General features: G+C 45.2%; 1 protein-coding gene across 4 annotated transcripts in view; it reads left to right on the top strand.

Moving 5' to 3' along the window:
* The window catches only part of LOC311525888 (uncharacterized protein), a 253,634-nt gene that overhangs the window by 102,973 nt on the left and 124,442 nt on the right, over positions 1-26,219 (top strand). For all 4 annotated transcript variants that reach the window (XR_014712883.1, XR_014712884.1, XR_014712885.1 and 1 more), the window contains 3 exons: positions 1,018-1,188; positions 13,740-13,823; positions 16,655-16,724. Coding sequence is in view for 1 of the 4 variants with exons in the window: in XM_084638305.1 (XP_084494431.1) it covers positions 1,054-1,188; positions 13,740-13,823; positions 16,655-16,724 (289 nt within the window). In the remaining 3 variants the exon portion in view is untranslated. The remainder of the gene's footprint in view (positions 1-1,017; positions 1,189-13,739; positions 13,824-16,654; positions 16,725-26,219) is intronic.

Here is a 26,219-nt window from a genome sequence, read left to right as displayed (position 1 = left end):
AAAATCTGCATGTGGATTTTTTTTTAAAACCCAGTTTAATGTCCAGTATTTTGTAACCAGCAGGGCTAAAAACATTGTTATTGGAAAAGGGTGATTCACGGCTTCTGAGCAGAGGATGCAGCACTTGGTCCCAGCCATGGAAGAGCCGGAGTGACTGGGGTTTAAATTACTTAAATTAGTTCTTCTGTGGGAGCAAGTGTCAATATTTTTAGAGACTTCAGATTACCCCCCCTCCCCATCTCTCCCTCCTCCCTCCCTCCCTCAAGCCTTGTACAGTTGGAGAGATGGGGCTGGATACTTATCTTGTGTAAACTGGCATAGCTTTATTGACGTCAACAAACTATGTTGAGGATCTGACCTCTGGTCACTGTAGTACCTGACTTTAGAAGAGGGCTGCAAAAGCTATAAGAAGTGTAGAAACTCCCCAACCTAACCTGAAAACACATTTTATATACAGAACGCAAGAGTGCAACACATTTTATTGACTCTAGTTGGAATTTGCAGCTTGTTCATGAGGGGGATTCGCTGGTCATCCCAAACTGCTGCTGATTTAAAACCTTTACAGCATACACCCCATCTATATTTATTCTACCTAACTCTTACATGGAGGATTAACAATAGTAAGACATGATTCCTTTTGGGGCCCTGAAAGGCCAAGGTCACTTAGCCTGTGCTAAACACCTTTTCCTAGTATTGATACACCCTTACAGTCCAATGCATGGTGGTCAAAACACCATTTTTCCTAGTGAAGACAAGGCCTAAGAGAACTTCTTCTCATCTGCAAATTGCAAGGCCAGTATTGTAGAGAGAGACTTTAAGATGACAAGTGTCACCTTTCTCAATCGCCTTGTCTTGAACTTTATGGGAGGGGGGGGAAATCAAATCCTAGCTCAGACTTCTCTACACTCGGAAGGTAAAATGGCTTTCTAATGGGCGGGGGTGGGGGGCTTTGTACTAAATCTCCATGGGCTGCAGGTGTAAAACAGTGTTGAAAAACTATACTTTTATCTATTTCAGCATTTCTTGTTTTGCTGAGGTTTCTTTAAGCCTGAGATGAAATACGGCAGTCATTTCCTTCCAAATGGGGAGAAGGCAGAAAAATGGAGACATTACAGAAGGCTATGGCAGGAAATGGATAGATTCTATTCACTCTCAGATCCCATTCCCAAGAGCAGGTGTATCACTTGGGTAAGTAAAGTATAGCTATTTCAATGTATGTTGCTGCCTGGGACAGTTTTTTACCTGGATTTTTCTGCTTGGTAATTAACCAGTGCTGGCACCTGTCTTTCATTGGTATTTGGATCCTATTATCATAGTATCAGAGTGCCTCAAGCTATCATGTGTGTATCCTCTTCTCTCCCCTGCGGGTCAGAGTGGTGCTATTATCCTCATTTTAAATATAGGGAAACCGAGGCACAGACTAAATGGCACAGTGGAAGTCTGATAATCTATGTTAAATTCCCTAGTCTACCAGAGTTCTGGACTAGCACCCTGACCACTGGACAATCCATCCTTCCTGTCCAAGAGCTCATCTCTTGGTATTGTTTCATCTTAAAATGTTTTCCTTCAGGTGAAGCTGCATTGCCTACTGGCATCTTACTGTGTAGTGAAGGGGCAGTTAGCAACTGCATATGACAGATTCATCCCCTCCCACCAAAAAGTTTACATCCCTCCCCTACATCCTATTTTAAGTTTTAGAACAGCACATTTTGTACAGTAAAAATATCAGTCGTCAAACCTGGCACTGTACTTAAAAGCCCAGCTTTCTGGAGTGGGGGAAAGCTAGTAAACAGAGCACAAGCAATTTTTTAGAGTCCTGGTTGGCTGCTTATTTTTAGCTCCAAATAAGGCAGCCATGACTACAGTGACTGTTTTCTTCTCCTTTCTCCTTTCTTTCTTTTTTTTTTTTTTTTTTATAAAATCCTGTCAGTCATAAGAGTTCTTTGCCAAACTTCTCTGCTCTTGCTCTGTGTAAGTGGCTGCCCACCCTGAAGTCTCCCAGGCCATGAGTTCATGATAAATATTTTATTTAGCTGTTTGTAGCTGTTCTGCAAACATTCAGGGTCCATATTAACCCTATAATCTCTTTAATTTAGAAATGTTATCGAGCAGTGTTTTCTAATACTACAGCAATAGATTTGCATATTATATGGCAACAGGGCCTCTTCCAAAGCTACCTGACCATCTCTGGCCCTAGTATCCCCTTATGGGAGTATGTGTGGAGGTGGCTGCCCACCCACCCATCATGGGACTATGTAGTACTACCTGCATTCCTGGTTGCCATGAGCCACCAGGTAGCCAACGAAACATTTCACTGCACCTCCAACCTTTTCCGTTTGTGGCCCTACTGCCTTCTGTCCTTCACACTCGGAAGACTACGTTGAGCAACATCTAAGCTGCTCTTAATGGAATCCCATCCATGTTTGTGTTTTGCCCTGCTACACGGGTCAGCTTGGAATAGAAGTGCTGAAAGAAAAGAGTATTTCGGCGTTCGTCCCATGCGGGCAATGTAATCATGTCTGCAGAGGAGTCCGTCACAACTTCAAGCTCCCTTCCATATAAATAAGGCTAGAGTTTCTGCACTTGCCACACCAGGCAGACTCATTAGTGGGCCACAGGCTGGCGCTGTGGGAAGTAGTGTCCAAACACAAATTCAGTTCAGTTTACACCACAAACTTTCTGTCATCTGGGTTTGTAAGCCGTGATCTACCAAGATCTTTCGATATGGACAGAAAATCTAGCGGCTTTTTATGCCATTTTCCTGGGTTTTCTCATCTCTAAAGTCCATGAGAGGCTGAGGGCTTTTCTAGGGAGAATGGGATATTGCAGCAGATGTATAAAATTACAATTCTGCTGTAGTTCCACTTGCTTCCATTTTGGCTGCCTCCATTTTAATTTAACCACTCCCCATTGTGTCCCAGATATGACACCGGGTTATACCAAAATGGTATTTCTTAGCTTTGACATTTGCCTTGGATAAGCCTTCTAAAGAGTCTCATGCTGTCAGGCGATGGCTGTATGGCTGATAGCCTGACAGCTACAACAAATGCATCCATCTTTTTCACTAGCCTCTGGGAGGCCAGGGTCCATTGCTCATTCCATAAGAGAGGAGCAGAAACCTCCTACAGTTAAAAAGATTGACGTCACAGAATCCCCAGCCAAAACTATCTCTGTGCTCCTTGGTGATATCAATAGTGCCTGTACATGGCCAAATCTTTCAATACACTGAATACTGCCTGAGCGTTGAATGCCTTCAACTCCTAGTACATTTAATGGGAGATGAGGGCAGTTGGCAGGAAGTACCAGGATTGGGCCCATACTTTGCTGACCACAACATGCCATTAAGTCATCTGTGGTGGATATTGGGTAGATGTTAGCCAGTATCAGTTTTGGTTTATGATAATCCACCCAGGTCTGTCTCTTGTCGAAGACCTCTTTGGGCTAAAATCTTGTTTGCACTTGCGTCTGTGTGCACGCACCTTTTCGTGTGCATACAAGTGAAGAGGGTGGGAGAGATGGGAAATCAGGCCATTAAAATGGTCACTGTTGAGTATAATGAGAACTGGTCACTGCTGGAAGAATATTGGACTGAAGGGCTTGGTCAGTCCTGTATTCCTGCTTTGGCACTCTCTCCTGCTATCCTGAAGCTAAACGCAAGACTCCCGTTAACTGCCCTGGCAGCAGAACCTAGCCCTCCATGAGGAATAAATATTAGCTGCCTTACAAACCCTGAAGGTGACATCTTAAAAATGGACTCTTCCTTGTAAGTATGAATAGGAGGATTCCCTTGACCTTGTTCCTGTCAGCATGGTATTTAAAAATAAGAACCTGATTTATTGATAAGTTACCAGCTATAAACACAGCTGTGCATATGTGCTTGCTTGATTGCAGTATGCATGCACAGCTTTGGTTATGTGGGGCATGTCAGAATGAAATTGTACTTGTTTTAAGTGTCTTATCAAGTTAGTGGAGGCTTCTCAGGGCATGTTTTGGTAGTACCTCACAAAGTGCTTCCCGTCAATACAGAGCAAAATTGACACATTTCCCTTTATTTTAGTATACTATGAGACCCATACCTCTTTTATTTTTTGGATGGGCATTATCCAAGAGATTCCAATTATCAGCAGAGAAGATGGGTCAGTGACCAAAGAATGTGAGCTGAGAGCAAGGAAGAATAATTCTGATTAAGGCACTGGACTTGGCCTCATATCTGGGTTCAATTTTTGGTTCTGCAACAGACTAACTTGGCAAGTCACTTAATCTCTGGCTCAGTTACCCATCTGTAAAGTAGGAATTATACCACCCTCCCTTCTTCCCACCTTTTGTCTTGTCCAGTGCCTCCCCGCCCACCTCCTCATTATGAAGCCCTCTGGCAACTCTAAAAGATGTAGCTTAGGTAAACTTGGGCCCTCTGTTGCAGACTGCTCTTCTGTACCTACTGGACTCCAAGCAGCCAGCTGGGAACAACATCACTGTCTCTGTAACATGCTCATAATTAAACTGACAGACGCAGGGATGGGCAGGAGCACCGATATTTTTTCTAATTTTTTGATAAGTTGCAATGGGAACTTCAGAAGTTTTAAAATTGTCCCTTTCAGTCATGCCTTCAAACTAATACTAACCAGTAGGGGGATGATGTGTGTAGAAAATCCAATACTTTAATTGAAGTGATTTCTCTGCCACATGGGGAGTGTAATTTGACTGTAGGGGAATTTTGAGAATCAGCTCAACTGAGAAGCCAACAGTTGAAAAAGCATGTTCTTTATAAAAGTGTAACCAGAGGACAGTACACTTGTGTGGGGGAACTGCAAGAGCTCACCTCCCCAGGTGTGGGTGTGCAGTAGAGAGATCCAGGAGCAAACCTGCTTGATCTCACTGCTCAGAGTGCTTGTGACCTCTTGGGTTTATGCTTCCCTCAAGAGACTGACACTCTAAAGTAGCCCTGTGGGGTCTTTGATGAGTCACAAATTTAAAGTACTTTCAAAGATCTGTTTAATTCTGTTTTAATCAGAGGTGACAGAGCAATTGAGTAATCTAGATAGGCTCTTCCATTCCTAGGAGGGAGACTATACCAATGCCCCCAAACCAGACACAAATACTAGTCAACGGGAGTGATGGGATATGCAAAGAGATTTTGTTTTACAGATCTGTAACTGGGCCTAATAGCTTCAGCTTAGTATCCATTTCTTCTCTGTGCCCATGATACCTCACACCAGTCACTTAGCAGTAGAGTTTGGTGACAGAGATATTGGTCTCCATCGTTGCCAAGATTACCAAGCCCTTACCTGCTGCTTGCACCAAACCATTGCCTACTTCCCCAGAGTGCCTTTTCACTCTGAGCAATGTATTGATTGTTCAGTGAATGCTTTCCAGACCCCAGCCGTGCTGCATTAAATGAAAACAGACTGTGCAGGCAATTTACAGAGTGACAATATTAACAGATAAAAAATAAACCTGCCCAGTCAGCTACTAAGGACAGCTTTGCTAGCTGGGCCATAAGGCTATGGCTAGGATTTGCCATAGGGCCTAAGGGGTTCGATGCCCTGTTTCCAGGCCATTTGACAATCCCAACCTAAATGATCAAATACTGTTTAAAAGGGACCTGAAACTTTTACATGGTAGAACACAGGCTTTCCCAGTCTAACCGCTGTCCCCGTCTGTCAGCTTGGAGTTCAAGCCCCATGTCCAGCAAAGTCTGCGTGGAAGCAGAGCTGCTTCTTCCCCATAGAGGAAAAGTGTGACCATGGTCTGGATCTGAATAGCTGAATCCTAATTGTGTGTCATTTCTGCACTGTATATAGTTTCTGTAAGGCTATAGCCTTGAGTTAACAGTTCCCAGGAGAACTGAGGAACAAGCCCAGAAAAAGATTTTGTTTTACATAAAGAATTTCCAAAGCTAACTCCCCTGTGGCCAAAGATCAGTTGCTTAAAAATTAAAAAAAGATGTTTTGGGAAAACGTTCAAGGATCCCAGGAGTGGGTCATCTGAAGATAGGCAGATCCCCTGTTTTCTGGTAAAACGGGATTTTCCTAGGATGCTGGCCAGTAAGTTTCTATTCCACAGACAAAGCTCACTAGAAAGAGAATTCAAGGGAAAATCCAAATACACTGAGGTGCAATGACTTTTGAGGGCCAGATCTTCAAAAGAGCTCAGCACCTACAAGTAGGGGGAAATTTTCAAAAAAGTTTAGTTCTCATTAAGGCATCAAAGTGGGGAGACTTTCAAAAGAGCTCCGTATGCTGGATGTTGAAGTCTTGTAAGTTTGCCCCCAAAATCTTTGCAGTAGGGGCCAGATTTTCCATACTAATTTCAGTGTGATTTAGCTGGCACTTCACAATTCTGTCATTTCTAGAACTGAAGGCTATAGACTTAGTCCTTCAAACAGGTACCGGGGTTCCTATCCTGTGGAAAAAAAATGTGTATAAGACATTAGTAGAAATAGTACTGAGAGACACAGTACAAAATAGAACTGAATCTTCACTGATCTGATGAAAGCAAAGCTACTGTCCACTCATGGTAATAAAAGGATCATGATGATGGTTTGCAAATGCTTTTGTATTTGCTGAGATGTGCGTGCACACACACACTCTGATAGAAAGGAGCCAATTCATAATTCATGTTTCTGTAAATGGTTGGAATCTGTGAAAAACACTCTGTGGAATACTAGTGCAGCGTTCCACAGAATGTCTGGCCTATGGCCCTGAAAACAAATAGAGGACTTCAGTTTCCCTGCGTTCCGTTTCTCATTCTGTGTATACACCCTGGCTCAACTCAGGCACAGAAATAGTTTTATTTTGATTCCAGTTTCTACATTTGTTTTGGTAGGATTCTCTGCTTTGATTGCTTCATTTGTGCGATTGAACAGATTTGTAGTTCTAGGAACAAAAGTTGAGATTTTCAGAGCCAATGGGGGCTTAACCATGCAACTCCCATTAAAATTAATCTCCCAGTGAGTTATTGGTTTCAGGCCTAGACTTTTTTCTAGCAGGCACTGGGGAGGGGAACAGTTCAAGATTTTAACTTACACTGGAAACTGAGGATTTTGGTCTATGTATCTCCCTTGTTCCCTCCAACTGGCTACCTTAAGCCATTCCTACTTTGGCTACTGTACATCTAAGACCATATGACTGCAGAAAAGATGGATCCTCTTGGCCTGATCAAGGCCCATTGAAGTCAGGGGACAAACTCTGGATCAGGCCCTCTCAGGACATATGGAGAAAGTTTGGTGCAGGCTTTCCTATACCTTTTTAGCAGAGGGTGTGATTTCCCAGGGGCTGCTGGACCCCTGCTCTGCCCCAGACCCTTCCCTCAAGCCTCCTCTTCCACCCTGCCTCTTTCTGCCTCTGCTCCGCCCCTTCCCACTCATGCTCTCCCTCCTGCCCTGCCTCTTTCTGCCCCAATGCCTCTTGCATGCTGTTGAACAGTTGAGTGTGGGAGGCACTGGGAGGGAGGGGAAGGAGCTGAATGATGGGGCCCACCTGCAGGTGCTGTGGGGAAGGGGAGGAACTGATCCGTGGGGCTGCCGGTGAGTGCTGAGCACCCACTATTTTTTTTTCCTAAGAGGATCAGCTCAGTATAGGGCTGTTATGACGACTTCTACATCCAGTGCTGCAGTTGTTATAGGGGGTCAGGTTGGAGCTCTGTGCCTCAGATGGCCAGAGCTACTGTAATGGCTGGCCCCTTTAGGCTGTTGGCACCTGACATAACTTTGGCATCATTCAGAGCAGTTTGTGGATTGCTCTAAAGTAAGGCTGTGGACCAATGTCGTTAACCTGGCCCTGGATTAGAGGAATGCAAAAGAATCCTTAAGGCCACAGTTGCACTTTCTACCCTTTTGAGCTGCGTGCTCATTGACTGCAGTTGGGGACTGGGGCTAACTTTTAAAATAAGAACCAACTACATCTTAGGAATATGGCACTGCAGGCTGATGAACAGCTCCAGTCTAAGGCTATGTCTACACTGGCCATTGAATGACACAACTTTTGTCTTTCAGAGGTGTTAACCGCTCCCCCCGAAAGACAAGTTTTGCTGCAAGAAGTGCCAGACTGAGCAGCGCATTGTCAGCAGGAGCCCTCTCTTGCCTACAATGCAAACACTGCTCGTTGGAGGTAGAAGTTTTCTGTCGGCAGGAGACCCGACAAACAGCAGCTACACTGTGTGACTTAGTGGCACGGCTGTGGTGACACAGCCACGTTGCTAAAAGCTGTGTAGTGTAGACATAGCCTAATGCTAAAGCACAGATACAGCTTGCCAGAGCTAAAATGAGAGGTGCCTCTAATCTTGGGGGACAGATTCGTTTCCATGCAGTGTTTTTTCTGAAGCTGTGCGGCATGCTGAGGCCTATTCTTCCTAATGGGAGATCCAGAAACCTGGAAAAAAGCCTGTGGTGTTCATCCAGTTAACTTCAAACCCTTCATTTCCCTGTGGGTCTCCTTTTCTTTTTTTTTTAAAGGGACAGTGTCAAACATTTATTTTTAAATAAAGGGTTTTACCAAAAGTGATTTTGGTTTTGTTTGAAATGTTCCGTGCAACATTTGCACCCAAACATTGCGGCATTGGGTTAGGGCATAGGAATCAGACCCAGAAATTGAATCTACACCACAAGGAAACTGCAAACATCCTGTTCTAAGGCTCTGATTCTGCAAATGGATTTGCCTGGGTAGCTCCCCACATCTCTACAGAGTCCCATCAGAGTTAGTAGGTCTGCCCTTGTGTAGCTGAAGGAAAGATTGGAGCCAAAAGTGTTGTTTCTGATGTTGTTGTTTTTAGCTTTATTGCTTGACAATGTTCCTTTATTTAAAGGTTTAACACATGGGATCTTTTTAAGTGACAGTTGGAGCGAGCACCAATGTCTAAAAAGCTAATGCCTCGATTTTTGGCTGTCTGTCCTCCAAGAAAAAACAACAGTATGTGATAATGAACGTACTTTCTAAAAACCTGAATTATTGTCTGAGTCCTACACAACCAAAAGTTGTCTCCTGCTAGCCCACCCATTCTATCATCCTCCCTTCCGTGTTTTGCAGGCTGGAATATTTATTGCAGCAGTTGTCTGAGCATTATGTATATAGCTGATATTATAAAATGTCTGTGCTGGGTGGGAAAACAGAAACACATGGTCATGCATACTTATCTCTGCATCTTAAACACTTCAAACTTAATGACATTTGGCAAGTGAATATGTTGTTGTTTGCTTAACAAATAGTCATGGGGGGGAATACTGCGCTGCATGTGGAAACCAAGGAACAATCTGCTGCAGAGCAGAGCCAGCAGCTCTGAAACACAGTTTTTATAACCAGGCTTATTTGCACTAGAATTCATATCCCATCCCTTCACCATTCACCTCACGCTTATTTAATAAAAATGTTAAAAAGCATTAGCTAATTTGAGACTAAGGGTTTTATCGGTATTTATTACCCTCTGACACACAGCGCTGCCCCTTATTGTTCATGCAAAAGAAAGACAGATATATAGTAAGAGCAGAAATGAATTTTCCGTAATGTGATTACAGTAATAAAATGGACTATTAGGTTCTCTTCATTTTTCTTATTTTCAAAAGATGTGAGCCGCGGTGGTCCCATAAGGTCATATGTGTGTGCGCCAGGAACTCTTTAGCCAGTCTCATAAAAACTACTGAACAAAAATCTGTCAGGTGGAAGGAAACTATGTCCTTTCCTAGAGAGCTTTTGCTTCATATTTATAAAAAATGTATTTGCTGTACCAAAAGCTTTAAGATTGAATTCAGAAGAATGACCCAAGGAGGTGGCAGGGAAAGTTATATCGAAGATACAGCTACGTACAGTAGACATACTGTAGGCACAGAATGAATCTCCATTACAATCAAATCAATAAGCAGAAATATTGAAACTTGAAACATTTTTCTTCAACTGTGCTAACAGAATGTATTTCTAGGGCTTAAATACATTTGGTTGGCACAGTTGAAGAAAAATGTTTCAAGTTTGATTGCAAGCCAGCAAACATATGACTAGTTACTGTTCCTGCTGAAGTCAATGGCTATGTTCCTACTAACTTAAAAAGGGAGCAAGGCTGAAGTGATTATCCATTGCAAAACCGAATTGGAATCCATTTTCAAAAGATGCTGGCTTGTACTAGAAGTCCCTCAGAGGAGAGAGATGGTTCTGGCAGATTACATTCTACCCATTAGGAAGATGAATATTTTTCATAAAGAAATATAGGGTTAGATTCACCAACACACTGACTTTTATGCATTGCTACAAAGGAGTTGTAAACCCCACATAACTGACTGGTTAAGCCACCAAGCCAATGTAAAACAACTGGCCTATACCTGTGAATCTAGCCCATAGAGTTTAATAGTTACCAAGCCTTTTGCATGAGGGTTCTAATTAGACTGTTAACCTTTGGCCCAGGAAATAAATCATTCTGGTGGCAGAGCCCATAATAACAAACCTGCTGTGCTTACCCATTTATCAAAAGTATTATTCCTCTTTTATTAAGAATCTGATTGGCAGGATGTCTTTTTTTTTTTTTTAAAAGCAATTCAATGCCCCAGCCCTCTGACTGGTTTATAGAGTGATGGTCCAGCTGCTCAGCAAGGAGCTGATAGCAGGAAGCGATGAGAGTTCTTGACTTCCCCATGACTTCAGTGGAAGCTGCTACCTCTCTGCCGTTGCTCGGGTACTCCCAGGATTTGTCCCCAAAGAAACTCGCTGTGAAAGATAAGACTGTGTCCAAAAGCACTGAGTTATGCTGACATCACAGCAGGGATAGTACCTTTTTCCCAATGGAACAGAGGGAATTTGGCTTCTAAAGCCCCAGTTCGGAAGGTATTTAAGCACATACCCAATTTTAAGCATGTGAGGAGGCCCCTTGATTAATGGTGCTGCTTGCATGCTTAAAGTTAGCATGTGCTTAAGTACCTTTCTGAATTGGGGACTAATTGCAGTGCTGCATTGGGACAGCTGAAGGGAACACCTCCAGGGACTACTCCGTACTGGGGGCAGGTCTAGAGAGGTGCTGTGATGTTGGTATCAATGCTGCTGCTGCTTCATTTCCAACACAAACAGGTCACCAAGCTCAAAGGATGTCCTGCAAGGAGAAGTTTGGTTTTCTATCAAACCATTTTCATTAGTGTTTTTTAGGACATAGATCTCTGCTTTGTTCCCTCCTGAATCAGCTTTTCTCCTGCTGTGGCTAAATAACATCTTATTAAAATAATCAGACTTCCCAAGGGAAGTAGGAGAAACTGAAACTTCCACTAGTTACTTAAACCAAGCCTGGACAGAACAGTGGAAGTTTAGTGTTCACAGGGAGAGGTTGACCCCCACTCTGTTATAGTGGCACTCAGAGGCTGCTACCAAAATTGGGGACCATTGTCAGGCACTGTACATTCATAATGCAAGATTGTCACTATCCCAGAGCTTACAATTTAAAGGGACAAAACTAGTCCCAATCTGTAAAAAGAGGATCCTATTTATTTCCCACCCCTTCACAGAATCATAGAAATGTGGGACTGGAAGGGACCCTGAGTAGTCATTTAGTCCAGCCCCCTGCACTGAGCCAGGACTGAGTAAACCTAGACCATACCTGACAGGTGTTTGTCCAACCTGCTCTTAAAAACCTCCGATGACGAGGATCCCACACTTTCCTTTGGTATCCTATTCTAGTACTTTTCTATCCTTATAGTTAGGAAGTTTCCCCCAATATCTAAGTTAAATCTCCCTTGCTGCAAAATTAACCCCATTACTTCTTTTCCTACTTTCACTGGGCATGGATAACAATTGATCACCATCCTCTTTACAGCACTCCTTTGTCTGAGGCAGACAGATTAAGAGACTTGCCAAGGGTCACACAGGGAGTCTGTGGCAGAGATAAGAAGTGAATGTAGATCTCCCAAGTCCCAGTTTGTGCTTTGACCATAAGGCTATAACACCTGTGTTTTGGTACATAATGAAAAGCTTCGAAGAATATATATGCTGCCTAGAGTACTGGCAGAGAATATAGTCAAAAAACAAAACTTGTTCTGGCCAGTGCATTTTTTTAATCATAGTGTATCTAATGAGCTACAAATACAGCAGAATAAAAAAAATGAAACTTGTCTTAAAAAATCATTGACAAACTCCTTTCTTCCTGCTAACTGCTAGATGTTAACCCAGCTGTGTTTGGCACAAGACCTATGCAATCTGTGGGGTAGGGGGCAGGTAAAGGGGTCTTTACCCCTCTGTGATCCTGGGCAGATGTGTGTAGTCCTCAATGCATGTTAGAATATCCTCAGGGCTGCTCTCCTTCGCAACACTTGGCAACTTTTGCCAGAGTGAAGCAGTGCTGTGGCCATGCCTTTTCCCCATGCCCCTGACGCTCCCCTGTGCTGTGGTGGTGGGAGGGTGTTTTTCCGTGCTGTGGAACCTACTGATGCCCATTTAGGACACTTTTGTGGCTGTTTTGTGACACCACAGCAACATAATGGAGACCTGTGATGGCTGGTGATTTAGCCTTAGGTGAGTCTGAAAGGAACCTAAACTCATCATTCATATCTTCTTCTGTCCTCCTCAGCATATAAATTACACTAATTTAGACTCATCTCTGAATTTGATCCCCCCCCCCCCATCAAACAAGCAACTTCCTTCCGTCTGAACTGGGAAAAGGAAGAAGAAACTGTGTCTTGTTCATGCAGGTCCCTTCCTTTAAAGTTCAGGTCTTCTCTCATCCTCAAGTCTTTATTTCAGTAACTGCAATTAAAAAGCAGAGCATAAAGGATTAAAAAATTAGTGCAAGATCAGCTTTCCTTTGTACTACCTGAATATTTGGAATATTGCGTCTCTCTCAGCAGAACAAAAAAAAATCATTAAACAAAAAAGGAGATTATCTTGCAGGTTGAAAAAAAAGATAGAATGCAAAACTCTGTCAGCAGGTGAAGGAGATGGGTAGATGAATGTGGACTAAATTATTTCTCCCCTTTGTTAAAATGAATAAAAGTTCACAGTGAACTTTGCTGTTAGATGACCCTGATCTAGAGCTAATGTACTCTGCCTCCATTCCAAACTCCATTGAACTCCACGCTAAGCTGAAAGAAAAAGGAATTTCAGTATGTAGCTAAGAGCATGGATATTTTAGTCTATTATAATATTTCATATTGAATTCCCCTTTCATGGCAAGTACTTGTTTAGCAGGCAGTATCTTTAGCTCTCTAACAAATGCTACAATGGGCTAGTGATGTGTTGCACAGGTATATTCTGATCCTGCCTATTTCCAAGTGTAACAAGTACTGTCTACAAAAATCGGTAGGATAAGGCTGTGGGTGTGATTCTCGTTTTGCTTACACCAGCATAACTACATAGACTTCACTGGTTGCTTCTGTATTACACTAGTGTAAGTGAGCAAAGAATCGGATCCACTGGGCTTGATTCTCTACTGCCTGGCACCTCATGCAGTCATTTATTCCTGTACCAAGTGGGTATAAAACAACCAAATCAGAATTTTCATTTATTCCAGTCGTAGTCTTTTACCAATTTATGCCCAGATGACTATGCCAGGTGTAAGCTGGTGGAGAATCAAGCCATCGTTCTTGTAGATCTGTGCACATAATATGTTGGCATTGCAGTAGATCCTCTGTATAGCTCACTGCTGTGGCTGGTGTTCTATCCTCCCACTGATTCAAATGTACAGTTGCATGCCAGATTTAATGCATGTATCATTTAATACAAAATTGGAATAAGAAAGTGGTCATGGGGAACGCCCACGACATGTATATGCTCACTTTGCAGCTCAGAGTGGATTCAGCACAAGTCTTTCTGCAGCACTTGAGGAAGATGCAAAAGGAGTCTCAGCACATCAGAGCCATTGTCTGGGTAATGCCGAAATACCTTAACCTACAGCACTAGCGCCTTATTGGAACCTCTGGGTGTGTTGACTATACAATAATTACAGAGTGCAAGATGGCAGTGCCAAAAGATTGAGCTTTATTTTTAGCCCCCTTGCCCCCAAGAGTATGGATTGACTTGGATATTTCCTTTTAATCCTAGAGAGGAAGATAAAGTTTCTGCACTATCTCCTTTCATTTCACTCCCTGTGTGAAAGTACTAGACCTAAACTAATGTTCCTAGGATCAGATCCTCAGCTGCAGCAGAGGGTATGTCTACACTGTGTTAAAAAGACCACAGCACCAAGTCTCAGAGCCCAAGTCAATTGACTCGGGGTCGCAGGGCATGGGCTGTGTGGCTAAAATTGCAGTGTAGATGTTCAAGGTTGGGCTGGAGCCTGGGCTCTGAGACCCACCTCCTTCGTGGAGTTTCAGAGCCTGAGCTCTAGTCTGAGCCTGAAGGTCTACACTGTAATTTTTAGCCCTGCAACCTGAGCCCGAGTCACCTGGCCCAGGCCAGACACAGCCATGCTGTGGGTCTTTGAGGCGTAGACATACGTAGAGAGGCTTATTTATACCAGCTGAGGATCTGTCCAATAGCTTTATTTATTGTGTCCTTTATAATGAAATTGTATTAGATATAGATAGCTTACTCCCAATAAATATTACTATGGAACCAGATCCAAGTTGCATAGCGCTTACTCACATTAGCTTCAATCTAAGTAAGGGTTGAAGAATTGGGCTATTTATTTATAGCAGCAGCTGTATGCTAGGCCGTTGTCTGATTCTTATTGGCTGTGCTAGTGTCGCCAACTTGGGCCAAATTCATGCCTGGGTTTGATTTTTGGCTACGATCTTCAGGAGGGACTACGTATTTTTGGGTGCCCAACCGAAGATATCTTAAAAAGGCCTGATTTTTTTCAGAATTGCCAGTTGGGAACCCAAAAATGGAGACACCTAAGATCACTAGTCATCATTTTAAAAAATCTTGGCCATTGATTTAAGTGGAGATACACCAGAGATTAATTTGGTTCACTCATGTCTGTGCTGGAGGACTATGGATATTTTGGGAGTGGAAGAAAGACAAAGCAGCATCCACCCATTCAAATTGCTAGCTATATCCCAATACCCTTCACTTATGTATTTTTATTTTACATAGAATGATAGAAATGTAGGACTGGATTCTTAATAGGTCATCTAGTCTAGTCCCCAGCACTGAGGCAGGATTATGTATTATCTAGAAGACCATCCCAGGCAGGTGTTTGTTTAACCTGTTCTTAGATTATTTTGAATTCTAATCCCCTAAAGCACTTGCAACCCCTTAGAGCTTGGTATTGTCTGCAAATTTTATAAGTGTAGTCTGAGTCTATGCCATTATCCAAATCATTGATGAAGATATTTAACAGAATCAGACCCAGGACAGATCCTTGCAGGACCCCACTCATTATGCCCTTCCAGCTTGACCGTGAACCATTGATAACTACTCCTCTGAGTGTGGTTTTCCATCCAATTGTGCACTTACTTTATAGTAGGTTTGTCTAGGCAACATTTCCCTAGTTTGCTTATAAGAAGGTCATGTGAGACAGTATCTGAAGCCTTACATAATTCATCTGACACTTAGGTTTCTCTTCTATAGCCATTGGAGCACATCCTCAGCTGGAGTCAGGTGATGTAGCTCCACTGACCTCAGAATTGCAAAGCCAACTTACACCAGCGTAAGATCTGGCCCATTGTGCTCTACATTAGCAGTTAATGTGTGGCTAATGTGCATGTTTTCCCACTCTTTGTGACCATACTCATTTATGCATCATTTACATTTGAAAAACACAACATTAGGACTCCAGAGTTACAACAGAAGGAGGGGAAAGCTATAGGCCCAATCCTCAGATCCAGCTGAGCTATGCTGAGTGCAGGACTCATAGTAGGGATTGGCAATGCATGGTCCTCTAGTCCTTAGAGCTGCTCTGATTGACAGCAGCTGGTGAGGACTCTCATGGGGATTGCTGGAGTACAGCAGCACTCCAGCCACATCCTGCTAGTACACCCCTAAACAGACAGGGAACCCTGGCAGGACTCCTGTAGCCAGCCATATACCACCTGGGATTCTCCCCATTGGAGGAAATCTTCAGTGTAGGATGGCTTACGGACCCTTTGTGCAGGTAGACAGTCTATGAGAGGGAGGTAAGTGAGTTGCAGAGATCAGAGCTGATTTCTTTTTGTTTACATTTTGGATCTGAACATGAATTTCTTCCTAGTCTGGGAATAGTTAGATTCATTGAGCTAGTCCAGGCACCTCTGTTATTATGCACTGTACACACAAGCACACCAACCAGCTACGATAAGAGAACGTTAAGGTTGCAGCATCAAGCACTTAAGTTAGGGAATGCCAGAATTAATGTTATTTTTGGTCAGCCCCCTCACGCAGACGCTCTATGATAAAGTTTTTAATTACATGATCACATATTGTTTTGCCAGAAGAACCCTGCCTCACTTGGGGCACAAAATGGACCTGCTCTGGGGATGAATCGGGGTTGTGTAGGCCATCGTGGGTTCTGAATGAAGCTGAGGGCCTGTGGAAAAATAGTATGTATCAAGGCAATTAAAGACTGTATCATGACGAACATGCATGAGGGCGTTGAATTAAGGACCCCCACCTCATTTATTGCAGAAGTTGGAAGGTGTGTGCTGAGATTTGCGGGAAGGGAAAAGATGGTTTCATTGTTAAGGCAGTTGAATGCTGCCTTTGAGAATTGGACTGGGCAAGTCACTTAAACTAAACTTTTCACAGGTGCTCATTAGGTTTATGTTCCTCTTTTTCAGGCATCTGACCTGAGACCCTACAATCTGATTTGCAGAAGTGCTGAGCACTCACAGCTGTGGCTGAATACAGGTGGGTGACGCTTTTCAGACAAATAGTTTATTTCCCGAAAAATGCAATTTTGGTCAACCTGAAACTATTGGTGAATTTGACCTGCTAGTTGTTCAGGGCCAACAGAGGGTGTGTGTGTCTTTAAAACGTTTAGCCCAGTGGTAAGATCACTGTGCTGGGATGTGAGAGACCCTCCACTTGAGAGTAGGGACTTGTACTCAGATTACCTGCTTCCCAGATGAGCATCCTACTTACCAGGCTATAGACTATTCTTGGGTTGCTTTTAATCTCTCCTTTGGAAGCTGTTCCACTTTGTATAAATATTTAAATATTCGTTGCGCCAAAGAGAGCAACCAAGAATGACTCTTTAGCCTAATGATCAAGGCACTCACTCAAGAGGTAGGAGATGTGGATTAAAATCATCTTTCTGCCTGATTCAGAGAGGGGTTACAAAGACGCACACAATTTGCTGACAAGTTCAAAAAATGTTTTGAACTGAGTATTTTCCCTGATTTTTCATATTTCTGCCCAAATAGGGCAAATAATTTGGTTTTTTTTTTAACTGAAGTCAGTGGGCGCTGTGCTTTGAACATTAACTGCTGCATAATGCTAAGTACTCTGAAAAATCAAGCGTTTCAGATTCCATGAGCAACCTTAATTCTGATATCTCCTAACTTGTGTGCTTGACTTTACAACTTTAATAATGTTCTTTTAACTGTATTACTGCATGTGTAATTTCCTAGCTTTTCAATAAAGCAAGCTGAAAACAAACTCCATCATGTGGCATCATATTGACACCAACATAGGTCATGAGCAGGGTTGGAACCTTTTTATCCACCAAATAGACCTCTGCCACTTGAGCTAATGGCAGCAATAGTAGGTTGTCATCCTCTGTGGACCAGCACTAGAGGAGAGATGGGGTACTTTGCCTGTGAGTTTCAGAGAGATATGCTGACAGCAGAGGAATGGTGAAACTCAGGCATCCTGGGTTCCATTCCAGGGTCTGCAGAGTAGTGTGCTCTAGTGAGCATAGACTTCTCTGTCTATTCCCCCCAAGTGTGACACAATCTGCACGGTGCCTCCTTGGGGCCTGAACTGGTCTCTGTCTTGTCTCTTTCCACCCTGGCTTCATCCCAGTCTCTGTCTCCTTGCCCAGCTAGTCACAGTTCCTCCCCTTCCGACTTCCCATCAGATTTGTCTCACCTCCACCTCGGCTTTGTTCCCCAGCTACACTGGCTTCTAGTCCCAATCTCCCTTCCCAGGCTCCTTATCCAGTCTCAATGTACTGTCCCACACTAGCTCCTTGCCCATGTCTTTGCCCAGCCAACCCCATCAGATCTGTCTCCGCTCCCCTCCCTCTTTACCTCCTTGCCTGCCCTACTGGTTCTCAGTCCGTCTCCCTCCCACCCCAAGTCCCAGATTCCTCCTCCCCTTCTATCCAAACCAGTTTCTATTCCCCATCTCTCCCTCCACCAGGTCCTTGTCCCAGTCTACTCTCCCCTGCAGATTCAGCTCTTGTCCCCTCTGCATTCATATCAGGCAGCTTCCTCCTACATGCTGCTGGGGAGGAGGATTCATTGAGAGCAGGGCTGGATTAACCTTTTGTGGGCCCAGTGCCAAACATATTTGTGGGCCCCCATGGGGGCAAAGGAGCATGGCGCAGGCAGATCGGTCCCCAGAGCAAGGGGCAAGCCAGGGGCAGTAGGGCATGGCATGGCAGGGGCGGCCCCGCTCCGCCCAGCCCAGCCCAGCACAAGGGCACTGTTTACAAACTGGCAGTTGCCAAATGCAACTCCTCCCAGCATAATGCTAGGGGACAGGACTGCTGAAGCTCAGGAGCACAGAATGGCTGTGGCCCCATTTCCCTGGGCCGCACCCAGCCCTGCCTGCCTGGCGCTGGTGGTACCCACATTGGAGATGAGGCATCCCCTTGAAGGGGCAGGAGGAGCCGCTGACTTCCCCAGCCTGTCGCTTCTGCAGAGTGGCAGGCAGAGGCGGGCCCCGCCCCTGGGGAGCCTGAAGCAGATTGTCACTGGCCCGGAGGCTCAGAGCGGAAGAGGCTGAGGCCTCCTCTCTGCCTGTGTCACTGGCAGGCAGTGAGAGGAGCCCTGAGCTGGCCGGCTGCTGGCCCAGAGGAGTGAACAGTTGGTGAGGGGCAGGGACCAGGGACAGAGAGGAGCTGGCAGGCAAGAGCCGGTGAGTGGGGCCGGGGGGTGGAGAGACGCCCTGGAGAGAAGCGAGCAGTGGAGGGGGATGGACCAGGGGGTAGAGAGGAACCAGCAGCTTGGGGTGCAGCGCAGGAGTATCAGGGTGGGTGGGGACCCTTTTGAGCATGGGCCCAGTGCCACTGGCACCATTGTAAACCTGGTGCTGATTGAGAGAACAGGAAAGACAAGCTCCTGGCTCTTTTTTTTTTAGTGTCCAGACTTGGCATAGTCTGCAGCAACCCAGAGCTGCAATTGTAAGGAAAATCCCACTCAGCCCCTAGCTGGAGCACACCCCATTCAGATGGAATCTTCAGAGAATTTAGCTGCTAAAATCTAAGAAGCCTGTACTGAGCATGTGCAAAATGCAATTTTTCAGAGGCTTATCACTTGTCCACATTTGGGTGCATTTTCATGGGGAGGATGAAAGACATACCTGTGACACAAATGCTTAACAAAGTACCTGATCTAAAGCTTGGGGGAGCAAGAGCTTTTCAAAGAAAAGATTGTCAAAAATTTTTACAATGGGCAAAATGTATTTTTCCCTATCCTCATTCCTGGATGTGACTCAACCATTTTGACTGAAAATTTTCCTCAATATTCAGCTTCTGGAAGACACCCAGCATGGAGAATTTCAGCTCAGGTAGTTAGTTTGGCAAAGTTATAAGCAACTTAAAATAGGGTTCTATAATAGGGTGTCAAAGTTTGACTCAGACTCACAATTTATCAGACCACTCTGTTTTATTAGCAAAGCTGATCATAGAATCATAGAATATCAGGGTTGGAAGGGACCCCAGAAGGTCATCTGGTCCAACCCCCTCCTCAAAGCAGGACCAATTCCCAGTTAAATCATCCCAGCCAGGGCTTTGTCAAGCCTGACCTTAAAAACCTCTAAGGAAGGAGATTCTACCACCTCCCTAGGTAACGCATTCCAGTGTTTCACCACCCTCTTAGTGAAAAAGTTTTTCCTAATATCCAATCTAAACCTCCCCCACTGCAACTTGAGACCATTACTCCTCGTTCTGTCATCTGCTACCATTGAGAACAGTCTAGAGCCGTCCTCTTTGGAACCCCCTTTCAGGTAGTTGAAAGCAGCTATCAAATCCCCCCTCATTCTTCTCTTCTGCAGGCTAAACAATCCCAGCTCCCTCAGCCTCTCCTCATAACTCATGTGTTCCAGTCCCCTAATCATTTTTGTTGCCCTTCGCTGGACTCTCTCCAATTTATCCACATCCTTCTTGAAGTGTGGGGCCCAAAACTGGACACAGTACTCCAGATGAGGCCTCACCAATGTCAAATAGAGGGGAACGATCACGTCCCTCGATCTGCTCACTATGCCCCTACTTATACATCCCAAAATGCCATTGGCATTCTTGGCAACAAGGGCACTCTGCTGACTCATATCCAGCTTTTCGTCCACTGTCACCCCTAGGTCCTTTTCCGCAGAACTGCTGCCTAGCCATTCGGTCCCTAGTCTGTAGCTGTGCATTGGGTTCTTCCGTCCCAAGTGCAGGACCCTGCACTTATCCTTATTGAACCTCATCAGATTTCTTTTGGCCCAATCCTCCAATTTGTCTAGGTCTTTCTGTATCCTATCCCTCCCCTCCAGCGTATCTATCACTCCTCCCAGTTTAGTATCATCTGCAAATTTGCTGAGAGTGCAATCCACACCATCCTCCAGATCATTTATGAAGATATTGAACAAAACTGGCCCCAGGACCGACCCTTGGGGTACTCCACTTGATACCGGCTGCCAACTAGATATGGAGCCATTGATCACTACCCGTTGAGCCCGACAATCTAGCCAGCTTTCTACCCACCTTTTAGTGCATTCATCCAGCCCATACTTCCCATACTGATCTGCTAATACATTTAGAAGTGAGCCCCCCGAGTGGGGCTTGTCTTTTAATTTATACAGTTTTTTGGAGAACAAGTTACAGAGAAGTTACAGACAAAAGAAGAAAAAGATTTTAGTCACCACCCTTTGAGATCTCTGAGACCAGTCACATATCTTCAATTACCTGCCACCCTTAACAATCTCCTTTAACAGCTTCCAGTTAACTTAACTAATTGCCCTTCACACCTTCCATTCTGATGCCTGCTTCTTAGACGTGCTGGCTCTATCTTAATTGGTTCTCCATTCAAAAGCTAACTGTCCCTACGTGTGCTCCCTCAGATACTTTGTAACATGTTTTGGCATGCCCTCTCATATACAATGTATCCAGCATGTCCCCTTATACAACGTTATACTTATACAGTGTTATACTTCCACAATCCCCACTTTTGGTCAAGGCTACACCCATGACCAATGACTTACTGGATTCCATACATCAATCGTTCTTTTTCATTACTTTCACTGGTGACATTTAACAACATTAGATTAGCACTCTGGTTAGGGGTAACCTGATGGATGGTGTGTCTTGTGCAGTTTTGGATACAACAAGAAATCAATTGAAAACACACAAAGATTATTAGAATTCCAAATAGGATAGTCAGGATTCCTTGAAACAACCAGTTTCCCAGACTAGAGAAATTGAATAAGTTACTTATCCATTTCCACAAGGAACTTGGTTCTTCGTGGGGATGGTATGCAATTTGCTCCAGATGGCTAGTATGATTTATTACCTCATTAGTATTGTCAGGTATGTATACACAGCATTCTGTTCCAATTAGAGCACAGGTCCCTCCTTTGGCTGCCAGTGTTATATCTAATGCCTGTCGGTTTTGGAGGGCCACTTGTCGGACCGCTCCTGCTTCTTTGGCTAGAGCTTTTAAGCTCTCTCCTGTTTCATTGGCCATGATCTCAACCACCGCTTGTAACCTTAAAAGCCTTTTTGCATGGTGGATTACCCCCCCTACTGGGACTAAAGAAATGCCAACAGCTTCTTCCCAAGTTAGGGGGCTTATGTTATCTACATACCATTTAGCATCTGGCAAGTCCCTCCTTTTTCACCTGAAATTACGGAGGCGATTTCGTGGGAGGGATTGAAGCACCCGGAATTGTGGGAAAAGCTGAGCAGGATAAACAGATACCTGACCAATTTGCTGGTAACACAGTGTAAGCATTTTCCCCACAAACCCAATGATGTCCCATTAAAGCTGGGAAGGGTTGACTGCAACCCTTTGACATGTAAGACTTTACGAAGGAGGAATAGTATCCCCCAAAGGGCACAGAATGATTTTCACTGGGAGAAGAGGTAGCATTCACATGACATTTGTAGATGGTGCTGTTTTTCTCAGGGAGGCTGTAGGGGGAGCAAGAGATTGAATCTTTGGTTTGATCCCAGGTTGAGAGGAAGTTTATCTTTCCATACCCGGTTCGCCATTCTCCAACCTTGTTTGAATAGTCCCATACACCATGGGACACGATGTATTGGAGACAGCTGCTCCTCCCTAGATTCAGCCCTGTCCCATTACACACCCAGCACCAGTGGCCCTTTCCTTTCACCACACTTATAAGTTTAGGAACATATGTTTTTTCCCCGCCCCCAAGTGTCATTTTCCTTCCATGTCCTTTTAAGTGGATAGGGTTCTCCAGCAAGCTCTGAGGAATTCAAAGGGATTGCCATGGTGGGGATACTAGCTTGTGAGTGAGCTGGGATGTGGCTGCAGACCCAGCAATTAGCCCAGATCCTGAATATTTCTATCTGCACCTGTTGTTGGATGAAAGAATTGTCACTGTCACTCTGGATTCCCCAGACCCTCAGGACACAGTAGCTGAGGATTAAGCTTCTCAAAGGACACATTTTGGAAGCAGGACCCTTTCTGGTTCCGACAAGCCCTTTCGAGGGAACCGCAGTCACGGTTTTACGTCCACCAGGCAGCAGGCGCTAGGCTCACTACTGCTTCTTGTTTGTTGGGTCCTGCTGTCTGCTTACCCTCTGCTTCTGGCAACCCTTACGAGAGCGCAGATTGTAAGGTATTGCAGGCTGTTCCTCTTTGTCTTCTGGGGTTGAAGCTGGTTCTGCGTGGTCTTGCAGAGGTGCTTGGTCCCCTTGAGGTGGCGCTGGCTTACACTGTGAGGCGTGGATCCATGCAGCAATGCCGGATAATTTCACTGCTGTCTGGGTGGTGAGCAGTACCTGGTATGGACCCTTCCACCGGGGTTCCAAGGCGTGCTTCTGAAGGTGGTGCCACAGGTAGACCCAATCACCAGGCTCAAGAGTGTGACAGGCAGCAGAGGTGGGTTCCGTCGGCCAAGCTGCTTGCACCTGCGAATGGAAGGAGCTCACAGCTTGCATTAACCCTTTGCAGTACTGGAGGAGTGTGCTGTGAGTTAGGTTTAGGTCTGGGGCTGGGGTAATAGTAGCCATTGTTCACATAGGGCGTCCCATGATGATTTCAAATGGACTTAATTTGTGTCTCTGGGATGGGGATGACCGAATTTCCATAAGGGCCAGTGGTAAAGCAGCTGGCCAGTTTAACCCTGTGGAACTACAGATTTTTGCCAGCTTATTTTTAAGCACACCATTTCGCCTTTCAACTGCCCCTGCACTCTGTGGATGGTAAGGGCAGTGCAACAGGTGGGTGACATGTAATACCTGGTTTAGATGTTGAACAATTTTTCCAGTAAAATGTGTTCCCCGGTCACTAGGCAAAGTGGCAGGAATTCCCTTGGTAGGGATAATGTGGTTTAACAGACATTTTGCAACGGACAATGAATCAGCTTTGCGACAGGGAAAGGCTTCAATCCAACCCGAAAACAGACATATTATAACTAGAATGAATTCATATTTCTGACACTTTGGCATTTGTACAAAATCAAGTTGCCAGTGTAGGAAAGGTGCTTGAGGCAAACCGCGGAACCCTTGTGTTACTTTTACAGATTTGCCTACATTGTGGCTTTGACAAGTAAGACAAGCGGCACAGTGGCGGGTTGCAAAGGAGCTGAAATGGGGAGCCCACCACCCCGCCTTACTCATAGCAGAGACCATCCCCTCCTTGCCAACATGCGAAACACCATGTATCAGGGCGGCTAGAGACGGGTAGAGTGAGAGGGGGGCTACAAAGGTACCGGTGGGCGATCGCCAAAGGGAATCAGAATGCAAAGAGCAACCCAAAGCACTCCAGGAGTCTTTCTCTGTTTCTGGGGCAGAATCCTGGAGCTGAGTGAGATGAGACAGGGATGGTGGCATTACAGAGACAGAAAGGGGACCAAGAAACGCTTCTGCTGAAGGTTTTATAGTGGCGGAATGTTTTGCATCAGCATCAGCAAGTGCATTACCTTTTTCCACCTCGGTGTCTGCCGCTGAGTGGCCAGTACACTTAACAATTGCCAAGGCAGACGGTAGTAAAACTGCATACAGGAGGGTGGCAATGTAGGGGCCATTGGGGTACCAGTAGAGGTAAGAAAACCTCGAGCCTGCCAGAGGGTGCCAAAGTCATGCACAACCCCAAAGGCATACCGAGAATCAGTAAAAATAGTGGCAGAGAGCCCCTCGGCTAGAAAGCAGGCACGGGTTAGAGCAATCAGTTCAGCCACCTGGGCAGAGGTCACAGAGGGTAAGGGCGCAGCTTCTATGGTCTCAGAGAGAGAGAGACCACAGCGTACCCTGCAAGAAGGTGGCCTTGGTCATTTCTATAACAGGACCCATCAGTGAATAATACCAGGTCAGAGTTAGGGAGAGGTACATCTGAAAGGTCGGGGCACGGGACAGTGATAGCGGAGACAGTTGCAAGGCAGTCATGGGGTTCACCATCACTAGGTAAAGGAAGGAGGGTAGCGGGGTTTAACCGGGAGCAGCGCTTAATAGTGATATGTGAGGCTGAAAGCAGCAAAAGTTCATACCTAGTGAGGCGAGCAGAGGAGAGGTGAGCAGTGTTGCGTTGCAGAAGGAGAGTTTCGACAGAATGAGGAACCATGAGAGTGAGAGGAAAGCGGAGGACAAGGGACTCGGACATCTCGACCAGGCGCGCTGCAGCAGCTACAGTGCGTAGGCAAGGGGGTAAACCCTGGGCTACAGGGTCCAAGGTTGCAGAAAAATAAGCCACCGGGCGATTTCTATCACCGTGCTCCTGAGTAAGAACCCCGAGGGCACAAGCAGATTGTTCGTGACAGAAAAGGGTAAAAGGCTTGTCATAGTTAGGTAACCCTAAGGCAGGGGCAGAGGCTAAATTCTGCTTAAGGGAGATGAAAGCAGCATTTGCTTCAAGTGGCCATGGCATGGGGTTAGGTACAAAGGATCGAGTGAGTTCTTGGAGTGGTTTAGCCAGAGAAGCATATTGGGGAATGCATTGCCTACAGAACCCTGTTATGCCTAAGAATTTTCTGACCTGGCGTGGAGAGCAAGGCTGGGGAAAGCTAAGGATGGCTTGTACCCGGGCTGGATAGAGTGTACGGGAGCCCTGGGAGAGAAGGAAACCTAGGTATGTGACAGAGGTTTGGCAGAGCTGCAATTTTGTGCGAGAAGCCTTATGACCCTTGTTTGCTAAAGCTGTGAGAAGTGTTAGTGAATCAGTTTCTGAGGCAGACAGAGAGTGGGAGCACAGGAGTAAGTCGTCCACATATTGGATCAGTGTGGATCCTGATGGGAAAACCAGATCAGCGAGATCCCTGGCTAGGGCTTGACAAAAATAGGATGGACTCTCTGTATACCCCTGGGGAAGGGTAGTCCATGTATATTGCTGACCCTTGTAGGAGAAGGCAAAGAGATACTGGGATTCAGAGTGAACTGGGACAGAGAAGAAAGCGGAGCACAAATCTACAACAGTAAAGTGGGTTGCATTTGGAGGAATAGACGCTAGTATTGTAGCAGGGTTAGGAACCACTGGAAAAGAAGGTATGACAATACGGTTAATAGCTCGAAGGTCTTGAACAAATCGCCACGATTTGCCATCAGCCTTTTGAACTGGGAGGATAGGGGTGTTACAGGGGCTGGAACAAGGGACAATATTTCCTTGTTCTTTTAATGCAGATATAACTGGAGCAATCCCAGCCTCTGCCTCAGGCTTCAAAGGATACTGAGACAGGCGAGGCAGAGGTTTGGAATTGTCTACAGTAATCCGAACTGGGTCAGTATTTAATCGGCCCACTTCAGATGGGTGAGATGGCCATAGGGAGGAAGGAACCTGAGAGATTAGATGCTCTAGGGACGGAGTTAAGGGACAGCAAGGGACCGGAGTGAAGAGGGAAGTTTCAGACAGCAGGGAGGCTACAGAATCACATAAGGGAGACTGAGGGATTTGCAGATAGACACCATCTGGGGAGCAGTAAATAGAACAGCCAAGTTTGCATAGCAAGTCCCGTCCCAGAAGGTTTGCAGGGGTGGAATCAGAGAGGAGGAATGCATGCTCCTCAGAGAGGGGACCGACC

Source organism: Lepidochelys olivacea (assembly GCF_965140295.1).
Source record: "Lepidochelys olivacea isolate rLepOli2 genome assembly, chromosome: 9".
Lineage (NCBI taxonomy): Eukaryota > Metazoa > Chordata > Testudines > Cheloniidae > Lepidochelys > Lepidochelys olivacea.
The sequence above is the reverse complement of the archived record's forward strand: the minus strand, read 5'-3'. Positions and strand labels throughout refer to the sequence as shown.